This window comes from Pelodiscus sinensis, chromosome 2 (genome assembly GCF_049634645.1).
Source record: "Pelodiscus sinensis isolate JC-2024 chromosome 2, ASM4963464v1, whole genome shotgun sequence".
Classification (NCBI taxonomy): Eukaryota; Metazoa; Chordata; order Testudines; family Trionychidae; genus Pelodiscus; species Pelodiscus sinensis.
Genome location: NC_134712.1, coordinates 82,565,976 through 82,577,406, shown reverse-complemented (window position 1 = coordinate 82,577,406; position 11,431 = coordinate 82,565,976). Strand labels below are relative to the sequence as shown.

At 45.4% G+C, this 11,431-nt stretch overlaps 1 protein-coding gene across 4 annotated transcripts; it reads left to right on the top strand.

Moving 5' to 3' along the window:
* The first annotated feature begins 529 nt into the window (after nucleotides 1-529).
* ZBTB14 (zinc finger and BTB domain containing 14) lies at nucleotides 530-10,634 on the top strand. Of its 4 annotated transcripts, none has more exons than XM_075920935.1 (3): nucleotides 530-792; nucleotides 6,542-6,624; nucleotides 7,136-10,634. In XM_075920935.1, the coding sequence occupies exons 2-3, from the start codon at nucleotides 6,622-6,624 to the stop codon at nucleotides 8,477-8,479; spliced, it is 1,347 nt and encodes a 448-aa protein (XP_075777050.1). In that variant the 5' UTR covers nucleotides 530-792; nucleotides 6,542-6,621; the 3' UTR covers nucleotides 8,480-10,634. The 4 variants fall into 4 exon arrangements, with proteins under 4 accessions (XP_075777050.1, XP_075777049.1, XP_006139077.1 ...); XM_075920934.1 differs by having other exon boundaries at nucleotides 1,414-6,624; XM_006139015.4 differs by lacking the exon at nucleotides 530-792 and adding an exon at nucleotides 836-4,503.
* The last annotated feature ends 797 nt before the right edge of the window (nucleotides 10,635-11,431 follow it).

Here is an 11,431-nt window from a genome sequence, read left to right as displayed (position 1 = left end):
AAGGGGGGGAAATCGATATCGTGGTCATGTTCCTCTTTTACACCAGGCAGCGGGGCTGTGGGAGCCGAGCCCCACCTCTGGCTTTGGCCTCGCACACAGGCGCACGGCAAAGGGAGACTTGCCAGGAACCAGCTCCCCCCCCCCATTCCTGTTCCTGACCCGCAGGTCCCCCCCCCCCCCGCAGCAGCCAGAGGTCTCTGGGCCCGCCCATGCACAGCGCTGGGACTGCAGCTCCGGCCCCGCTACAGCTGCCCCCACGGGAGCTCGCTCAGCCGCCTGCACCAGGCAGGCAAGGCGCGCGCGCGGCCCCGCACCCGCAGCGGCTGGAGCAGCGCGCCAGGGTTCCACCCCGCCCCGCTCGCTCGCGGCCGCGCTGCGGGACGGCTCGGGCGGGCGCTAGGCTCGCGCACGCAGGCGCGGCTGGGGCGGGTGCCCGAGCCAGCGGCTCCTGCTCTCGGCGCCCGCTTCGAGATGACGTCACCGCCTCGCGGCCGCGCCGTCACCGCGGCGCGCGAGCGCCACCCTCTCGCACGGCGCGGCCCACAGGGGGGGGGGGAAAAGAACTCGCCCGCGAGAATGAGCGAGTCCCCCTTCCCCCACCCGGCAGGCGCGCCCTGCCCGCACCGCGCATGCACGTACCCCCGGCGCGCGCGCGCACTGGGTGCTCGTGCAGGAGGCGGCGGTGACGGCCGGAGAGACGCGCGCAGACCCCCCCCATTTCACGTCCCCCCCCAAGTCCCACCAGCAGCAGCGTCCCCGCGAAGTGCGGCAGTAGCGCGGCGGCGGCGGCAGGTAAGCGCGCCCCCCCACCGCGCGCGCAGCCACACGGCGGGGCCGCTGCGCGCGCTCTCGCCGCGCGGAAGCTGCTGCTGCCCGTCAGCCCGGCCGGCCGGGGACAGGGAGGCGCCACAGACGCGCCCGCCGCCGCCAGCCGCGCGCCGCTCCCGCCAGTCCCCCCCCGCCGCGCGCGAGGAGGCGCCGCTGCCGCGCGCCAGCCCCGGGCCCCGCTGCAACAAAGGGGAGCGAGGCCGCCGCCCGCGCGCGCTCTGCGGACAGGAGGGGGCGGGCGCTGCGCGGGCACCGCGTGGGGGGGGTCCCGCCTCCGCCTGCCCTCGGCGCAGCCCCGAGAGGCGGCGGGGACGGGCCCGGGCCAGGCTCGCTCCGCAGCAGCAGCAGCCCCGGCTCCGGCCGCGCTCAGCGAGCAGCAGCGGCCGTGTCTGCCTGGCGCCGCCGCGGCCCCGGGGGCGCACGCACCGGGCCAGGGATACCCACCCCCGGGGGGCGCACGCCCGGCTCGGCACCCTCCCGCCGTGCTCGCCGCACTGAGGCGCACGCCGCTGCTCACACCCGGGTGTTTTACTAGGCAGGGAACCCCGCCTGGCTTCGTGCAGCTGTGCTGTTGTTTTACCTTAGGTTCGGTGGCTAGGAGCACGGAACCAACAAACACCCTGGCCTCAGCGGGCTTTCCCGACACCTGGAATTGCCCAAAACACGGCTCAGCCTAGGGACAAATTGCCCCTCTTCTTTTTGTTCTCGAGGTGCCAACTGGTTAGAAGGAAAAATAAAATATTATTGTACTTGCCTTGTTTTTTTTTTTAAAGTAGTTGCCCTTGAAAAGTGGAATTTTAGTTGCCTCTTACTGCACACTCACTCAACAGTATGCAGCACAGTGGCATGCTAGTCAACAATAAGCACTGGAAAAGACTAGACGGCTTTCTATTTTCACATTGTATACACTAGGGCTACATCTCCACCGGTGCGTTCTCATGCAAAAACTCTTTTGCGGAAGAGTTCATCTGCAAAAACTTCCAGAAGAGGGTGTCTACACTGGCATGTGCTTTTGCACAAAAGCATCAATGTCAGTGTAGATGCTCTCTTGAGCAAGAAAGCTCTAATGGCCATTTTAACCATCGGGCTTTCTTGCTTGCGCAAGAAATTCATGTTGCCTGTCTACACTGGCCTCTTGCGCAAGAACAGTTGTGCAAAAGGGCTTATTCCTGAGCGGGAGCATCAGAGTTCTGGTGCAAGAAGCCCTGATTTCATACATTAGAACATCAGTTTACTTGTGCAAGAACACACGGCCACTGTAGACAGGCAGCAAGTTTTTGCGCAAGAGCGGCTTCTTTTGCGCAACATTGCACCAGTGTACACACAGCCTAGGGATGTTAAAATGCTTGTATTTAAGTAACTAACCACTGAAAATGTCAACAGTTACATGTGGGGTGGCAGTCAGTTTCCACCAGCAGCCCCGCATCGCTGAAGCAGCGTAGGGCGCCAGGTGGCTGCCCCAGGAGCCTGTATATAATCTCCATATTGGTGCACATAACAGAAGTCATTCCATACATGGACATAAAAAAAATTAGAGGGAACACACAGTTTTGGAAAGTGGTCGAGCGCCATTCTTCCATAATATTAACAGAGGTGGGGGCTCTGGAATGGAGGCTCGGTGCAGAAGGGAGCTTGGGATAAGGGACTGGGGTGCAGGAGGGAGATGGGATGAAGCAGGCAGTTGTGACCTGGGTTAGGGTACTGAAGTGCAGGGGTTTGGGATGTGACCTAGGGTAGGAGGGGATTGTGATCTGGGACAGGAGATTAGGGTGCCAGATCTGGGTGGGGGTGTGGGTGTAAGAAGAGGACAGAGGGTTTGGGTATGTTGAGTGGGGGTGCAGGGAGTTGGGGCAGGAAAGGGCTGGGGTGCCAGAAGCAGGCTGTGCCCAAGAGACTTACTTGCCAGCTGCCAAATTAGCCTGCCTGCCTGCAAAGCTTAAAATGTTTGCCAGCCTGCTTCCCTGGCCATGTGCTTCATGAATAACTCAGCTCAGGAGAGAGGGCATGGTTCTTTTTAGCTGCCTGTTATTCTGACAAGAAGCTCCCATTGGTTGGTTTCTGCCAGAAACTGGCCAATGGGAACATGCTGGGGGCGGAGTGGCTCCTAAAATTGTCCTCTTCCCCTCCAGCTTCGAAACAGAAATGGAGTCTTGCAGCCACATTTTTGCCCAGCGTCTGGGGCTGGGGAGCCTGCCTGGGGCTCCCTGCTGCCTCCACAGGCTGGATCCGGTGGCTTGGTGGGCCGTATCCATTCTGTGGGCTGTATTTTGCCTAGGCCTGGGCTAGATGCATAAAAGGACTTTGCCTCAGACTAATATTAGGTGTCTTTGAGAGCCACAGAACTGTTGCCCAGAGGCCACCTAACTCTCTGTGGGTGCCGAAGTTCCCTAGGCAGCTAGGACCAGGTCTACACTAGATCCGCAAGGTCAGCTTAAGATATGTAGTTCCAGCTATGTAAATAACGTAGCTAGAGTCAGCATACCTTAAGCCTACCTTGATGCCATCTTCACAGTGGGAAGTCAGTGGGAGCATTTCCTTGCTCCTTGTAACTGCAAGGCGTGGCAGTGCCCTGAGTGCTTGATTTAGCAGGTCTTAATGAGACCTTGGATGCATAAACAGGAAACCAGAATAGGAATGGGAAGGTTGTTTTACCTCTGTATTTGGCACTGGTGCAATTGCTGATGTCCATATAATTCAAGAAGAATGTTGATAAATTGGAAAGAGTTAAGAAAAGAGCCATAAGTATTATCAAAAGATTAGAAAAAAGTGCCTTCTAGTAGTAGGAGCTATTTAACAAAGAGAAGATTAAGGGATTGCTTTGATAATAGTCTGTAAGCAGGGGTGCTGGAAGTAGGAGTTTTGGGGGGTGTAACAGCACTCCCTGGCTTGAAGTATTTTGCATGATAAACAATGTTTAAAGTTTTGTTCAGTGGCTTTCAGCTCCCCCTCTATAAAAGCTGTTTCCAGTGCTACCCTTTGTAAGAATCTATTTAGGGAACAAATATATAATACATTTATTCAATCTAGCAGAAAAAGGTACAATACAATACAAAGGCTGGAATTGAAGATAGGCACTTTAAGATTGGAAATAAGGTGATAGGAAAGGTAATTAATCATAAGAACAATGCACCAAGGGTTGTGGTGGGTTCATTACTGGTAGTTTTTAAATCAAGATTTGATATTTTCCTAAGAGTTGTTCTAGGAATTATTTTGGGGACCTTCTGTGGCCAGTTTTATACTGGAGGTCAGACTAGGTCAGTGGTTTTAAATTTTGGGGCATGCCTCATTAGGGCCGTGGTTCTCAAACTGCAGTGGTTCTCAGCCACTTTCCAGGTGGTTCACGACTCGAGCTCAGTTCCCCCCCTTCCTCTCCCTGCAGCAGGGAGCCCGCATGCTCCACCCTTGCTCCCCCCCCATGAGGCTGGAACAACAGCACGGCTTCCTGGGGGGGGGGGGGGAGGCAGTGGGAGAAACCCCAACCCTCCCTACCGGATCTGGTTCATGGGGAAGAAGCAGAGCCAGAAGTGACTCTGCGTGCTGCTGCTTCTCCTCCTCCGGCTGGGAAAACAGCAGCGCATGGACGTGCTGCCTGGAGGCTTTCCCCACTGCCCCTGTTGGTTGGAGTTGTGACCAATGATAACAGAGGGAGGCCTGTGAGCAGCGTGGGGCATGAAAGTAAGTAAATGTCTTCCCACCCCCTCATACCCAGACCCTGCACCCCCAGCCTGCTCCTGCACCAGCCCCTGCCAACACCCCCTTACCCCCAGCCTACTCCTGCACCCTCCCCCTGGCCAGATACTTCATCCTCAGCCTGCTCCTGTACCTGCCCGGGCTCCTGCACCCTCCCACCTAGTCAGACACCCTACCTCCACCCTGCTTCTGAACCCAGCCTTGCTTCGGGATCTTCTCTCCTAGCCGCACATTAACCTTCCCTTGTTCTTGTCTTCTCCCCTCTCACCAGACACCCTACTCCCAGCCTGCTCTTGTGCCCTCCCTATCATCCCCTCCTGCATTTCACCTTCCATCCAGACCTCACATCCTCACCCCCTCCTGCACCCTACCTCCCACCCAGATCCTGCACCCTCATTCCTATCCCACTTAGTGGCAGCCCTGTCCCGCACACTGAACCCCTGATTTTTGTCCCCACCCAAGAGCCTATGGGGTCCACAAAATTGACTAACTCCAGAACCCCAGAAGAGTAAATCCAGCCCAGGGGAAGCCCTGAACCTCAGTTCTCCCTGTCCCTCCTCCTTCCCCCTTGGGGCTATAGTGCCAGAGGAATGAGGTGTCTAAGGATGTGTCTAGACTACTGAGGTTTTTTTAAAAAGTGGCCTTTTTTCAAAAAAACTTCACCTACATCTAGACTGCCACTGCGTTCTTTCGAAATCAAATAAAAAAATGTGGCGGTTTTTTTGGAAATTGGTAAACCTACTTTTACCAGGAAGAATGCGTTTTTTCGAAAGAGCACTTTCAAAAAAGGCTTTCTTGAACACAAACAGAGCTTTTACGAAAGAGAGTGTCCAGATTGCCTGGGTGCTCTCTTTCGAAAAAGCACATTGCTTTTTCGAAACCCTTGTGGCTGTCTAGATGATCTCTTTTGAAAGAAGCTTGTATTCTAGACGTACCCTAAGTTGGGGGCCACATCAGTGGGAGGTTGGGGTTTTTGGAGGAGTTTTGTTGCTTCTCATTTGTGTGGTCTCTAATAGATTTTTTCTGTGGGTCACTGGCCTCTGATCCGAAAAAGGTTCCCCATCCCTGCCATAAATAAATAAAACATTGAAACCTTTTGTGTTGGATATAAATAAATATTTTACTTTATTTTAAATGAAGTTTGATAAACTAACATGACAAAGTTAAAGCCCTTAATCTGTTTAAATTATTTAATATGTCCTTTCTTACTGATTAAATTAAACTGTTCTCCCTAGCTGCAGCACTAGCAAAATGGCTTGGGCATAATTATGTAAATAACGGCATAATTACATAATGTAATTATGTAATTAACATTAGCTGGTGGTCAACAGAAAAGTTTGCATTGAGCCAGGTGGGCCACTGGCCAGAAAGTTTGAGAACTACTGCATTAGGGTAAACCACTGGCAAGCTTCAAAGCTGTTTGTTTACCTGAGCATCCACAGGCATGGCAGTTCACAGCTCTCAGTGGCCAGGTTTTGCTGAGCCCATCCTATGGGAGCACTCCCCACAGCTCCCATTGGCCAGGAGTGGTAAACCCCAGCCACTGGGAGCTGCGAGTGGCCATGCCTGTGGTCAGGTAAACAAAATGTGCCTCAGCCTGTCATGCGTAGCCTGGTGAGATTCAACCTAAAGTTTGAACACCTCTGGACTAGGTGATCATAATGATTCCTTCTGGAATATATGAATTGTATGGGGATTTTAGCGTGCTAACTTGAGGCTGTGAATTTCATTATGCCTTTTGCACAGAATTCTGGAGCTGTGGTGTGTTTTTATGGTTCTTTCCTAAACATCTCTACAATTTTTAGATCAATACTGTTCGCTATAAAATCAGTCAAAATCTAATTTCACTTGTGTTTTACTTTATCAAAATATGTTCCGTTGTTTTTATCTACTTGAAAATGTGGGACTAGACTCTTTAAGTTCCCGAATAATTTTAAATATGGCTGAAAATTCTATTTAATTTGAGAAAGAGATGAAGACAGCATATATCTATTCTTACTTTCCCCAATGTTCTTTCTTTCAGTTTCGGGGTACCCATACTAAGGACTAGTCTTCTATCAAAAGTTTAGAGATCGATTATTAAGAAAATTTCCTGCATTGTTCATGGTATAGCTTAACCTTTTATATTTTTATTTAGTTTGGGTTACAATGGTAAATGGTTATTTTGTGTATGTTTCTAGAGCTTATGTGTTTTAAATGTGTAAATATTGACTTTTTTGTTATAAGAAATACTAATGTTACAGCAGATTCAGGAATTTAATTCACAAAGTTGCTAAATATGTCAAATTGAAATATGTCAGTTAGGATTACAAAAGCAGATTTTATGTAAATGTGTGAGTAAACTTATGTTTCCTTAAAAATAAAATTGGTCATTGAAAAAAATTGTATTTTTCTTCAGCGTATGTAGAAAATGGAAAACCTTTGCATATGTAATAATTTTAAATTGGGTTTACCATATGTCTTTATTTGCTGCTGGAGGACATATTCTGATCCAATTAAGCTAAAGTTTTCATTTGATTATTCTTATTTTTGATTTTGTAGATGACAGAATCATATTTTATGTGTTAGTGTTTTAGAGTAACACATAAAAAGACAAGACTTTTCTCTTTCTTTACAGGAGTTTTTCATCAGTATGTCTGAAAGCATTAAATATAATGATGATGATCACAAAACTGTGTTTCTGAAAACATTAAATGAGCAACGTTTGGAAGGAGAATTTTGTGACATAGCTATTGTGGTAGAAGACGTAAAATTCAGAGCACACCGGTGTGTGCTTGCTGCATGCAGCACCTATTTCAAAAAGCTTTTCAAGAAACTGGAGGTTGATAGCTCATCAGTAATAGAGATAGATTTCCTTCGTTCTGATATATTTGAAGAGGTTCTAAATTATATGTATACTGCAAAGATTTCAGTTAAGAAGGAAGATGTAAATTTGATGATGTCATCTGGTCAGATTCTTGGCATTAGGTTTTTGGATAAACTTTGTTCTCAGAAACGTGATGTATCTAGTCCGGAAGAAAATGCCCAATCCAAGAGTAAGTATTGTCTGAAAATAAATCGTTCCATTGGTGAATCTAATGATAACCAAGATGATGAAGTTGAGGAAATTGGAGATCATGATGATAGCCCATCAGATGTGACAGTAGAAGGAACTCCTCCAAGTCAGGAAGATGGGAAATCCCCTACTAATACACTAAGAGTTCAAGAAGCAATTCTAAAAGAGTTGGGGAGTGAAGAAGTTCGAAAAGTAAACTGCTATGGTCAAGAAGTGGAGCCCATGGAAACAACTGAATCAAAAGACTTAGGATCTCAAACCCCTCAGGCTTTAACATTCAATGATGGCATAAGTGAAGTGAAAGATGAACAGACGCCAGGATGGACAACAGCAGCTGCTGACATGAAGTTTGAGTATTTGCTTTATGGTCACAGGGAACAGATTGCATGCCAAGCATGTGGTAAGACATTTACTGATGAAGCAAGATTGAGAAAACATGAAAAGCTCCACACTGCTGATAGACCATTTGTTTGTGAAATGTGCACTAAAGGGTTTACTACACAAGCTCACTTGAAAGAGCACCTGAAAATCCATACAGGTTACAAGCCGTATAGCTGTGAGGTGTGTGGAAAGTCTTTTATTCGCGCTCCAGATCTGAAAAAGCATGAAAGAGTGCATAGTAATGAAAGGCCATTTGCGTGCCATATGTGTGATAAAGCTTTCAAGCACAAGTCCCATCTAAAAGATCATGAAAGAAGACACAGAGGGGAGAAACCTTTTGTTTGCAGCTCTTGCACTAAAGCTTTTGCTAAAGCATCTGATCTAAAAAGACATGAGAACAATATGCACAGTGAAAGGAAACAAATTACTACAGCCAGTGCCATCCAGAGCGAAACAGAACAGTTACAGGCAGCAGCTATGGCAGCTGAAGCAGAGCAGCAACTGGAAACTATGGCTTGTAGTTAAAGACAAAAGCAGAAAACTTATCCAAAAATAACTTAAGTAATTAAATTGAACAAATATTAAATGTTGAAACCTGTTAAGACTGATCATTATCGTTTCAGGATAAAATATTTTTAAAGGGATTGAACACTGCATAGGAGCATATTAGCAGTGCTTGGTTAGGTATTTTAAAATATTTCAAAGATATGTATTCTTAGAATAAAAAATAATTTTGTTATTAGCACTAACATGTTTTAATTTCAGAAAATGATAGAGTCCTTTATAAACAAAACAAGGAAATCTCTGATGTTTTACTACAACCTTTGCATACTTGTCCTTTGTAACCAGTAAAGCCAATTAGGTAAATTATGTCTAACTGAAATTTATAGAAAAAGTTATAAATATGGGAACAAAATACGCCTTTTTAAAAGAATTTGGGGTGTAGTAATGCAAGGACCACATAGTACAGCTAGAACTCATAACATTAATCTTTTGGAAACCTGACATCTTTATTTCCTCCTTTTTTCACTCATTCACTCTACTTATTAGCTGTTAGTGAACGGAAGGGTTGGCAGTTTGAGTAGTTGGTCAAGTAGAGCTATTCTGCTTCTTTGTCCACCTCCTTAAATTCCTCTCTTTAATCTAGATGGTGAATAAAATACTTACTCTTTTAAAGATTAGACTTTTTCACATTTATAATGGCTCTAAAAGCAGGAGTACCGGATGCTGATGGGGGTGCCCTCTGACTTTGATTTAGCAAGTTCTTAACTAGACTCGCTAAAACAACCAAACGAAGATGGATCATACCAGCATCGATCTTCTGTATAGTGAAGACATAGTCTGAGAAATCTCCCGTGGGAAGGAATGATCCTGGCCAGTGTTTCCAACTATCATTTCCCCAGATCAGCGACATGTATTTTTGAAGTAATTCAGACAAGATTTTGTTTTGCTTTGCTTTTATTTTGTTTTTTTGGGAGGGGGAGGAGGGGAGACAGGAAGGGGACAGAGAAGAGTTGTTAATTGTTTCTTACCACTAGCTAAACAAAGCTTAAAATACTACAAACTGAGCTGTTTCCCATATATGGAAATAGAGAGTCACAACTTCATAATATTGTTAAAATGATCCTAAAGAACATGAACATTTCATTATTTTAAGTGTAAATAATATAATTATTATCAATGTTATATTTCAACTATAAATGGGCAAAAATGCACTCTTTTGCACAAAAGTTTGGAATAAATTGGTCACTTAAGATGACCCATGAAATAAAAGTTGTCAGACCAAGTATTTATAAACTATTGTGTGGTAAATCACCTCTTGCATTTTTAAATATAAATTGAAAATAACATTTTTTGTAACTGACCATTCTTCTTTGTTACAACTTCATTGTGTAACTTTAATGTAATCAGAAGTTTAAGCAGTTATATTAAATTACCAACAATAGTTTGAAAATTGTTCTGTAAATAAAACATTAATTGAATATTTTAGAATATGTAAATTTTGGACTTTGTCCTATATATTTTTAAATGTTTCTTCATTTTACATTTAGCACTTTTAGTTTGTAAACAAACTATCCATTTTATATTTGTGCAATGTCAAATAAGTACTCATTTAATTTTATAGCTTTCCACAAAGTAATACACTAAATAGTGTAAAAGTACTTTGAAGTTTGTTGCATGTAAATGTAGATAAAAATAGTAGATTCAAAATTTGATCTGTATCTTCCCTGGTGATTGCAAAGTTTTAATCTTGTTTGGTTTTTTAAAAACATAAGAATATAAGAATGGTTATATTGGGTCATACCAAAGGTCAATTTAGCCCAATTTCCTGTCTTCCAACTGTGGCCAATGCCAGATGACCCAGAGGGAGTAAGAAGAACAGGCAATCATCAAGTAATCCCTCTCCTGTCATCCATTTCCAGCCTCTGACAAACAGAGACTAGGGACACCATTCCTACCCATCCTGGCTAATTGATGGACCTAACTTCCATTAATTTATCTAGTTTTTTTTAACCCTGTTAAAGTCTTGGTCTTCATAATATCCTCTGGCAAGGAGTTCCACAGGTTGACTGGGCACTGCATGGAGAAAAACTTCCTTTATTTGTTTTGAACCTTCTACTTATTAATTTCACTTGGTGACCCCAAGATCTTATGAAAACAAATAAATAACTTTTCCTTATTCACTTTTTCCACACTAGCCATGATTTTATAAACCTCTAGCATATCTTTTCTTAGGCTATGTCTACACTACATGATTATTTCAGAATAAGGTATTTTGAAAGAATATTCTGAAATAGCTTATTTTGAAATAGTGCGTCTATACCGTAGGGAAGCCTGGAAATTAGTCCGAGGCAGACTGCCCTAAAGTGGACACACTACCTTGATTTAGAGCCCCAGGAAGCACTGAGGAGTATTACTTTGAATGGATTGGGGGAAGAGCTATTTTGAAATATCAGTATTGGAGCATTCATACTACTGCTATCCTGAAATAGCTATTTCAGAAGAGGCATTATTCCTCATGTAATGAGGTTTGCAAACACCGAAATAAGCCACCTATTATTTTGAAATTATTTTGAAATAACAGGCTGGCCCTGTTGATGCTCACATAGTTATTTTAGAATAACGGACATTATTCCTAAATAACACTGCTGTGGAGACCCTTAGGGCTCATCTAGACTATGTGGAACGGTCGAAAGAGGGTATGCAAATTCCACAGGAAAGTAGTTTAGCTACGGCTTTTTTGGCGAATTCCCCCACCCCTTTTGTCGAAAAGCCGCATAAACCTCATTTTTTGAGGAAGAGCAGCTTTTCGACAACCGGAGGGGTTTGCTGAAAAAGCCGCGTCTTAATTACTTTCACTTTCGAAAGCTCAGCTTTAGAAAGTGCAATCGGAAGAAGATATGCAAATTCCCATGGAATTTACATATCCTCTTTCGACCATTCTGCTTTGTCTAGATGAGCTCTTAGTTTCCTCTT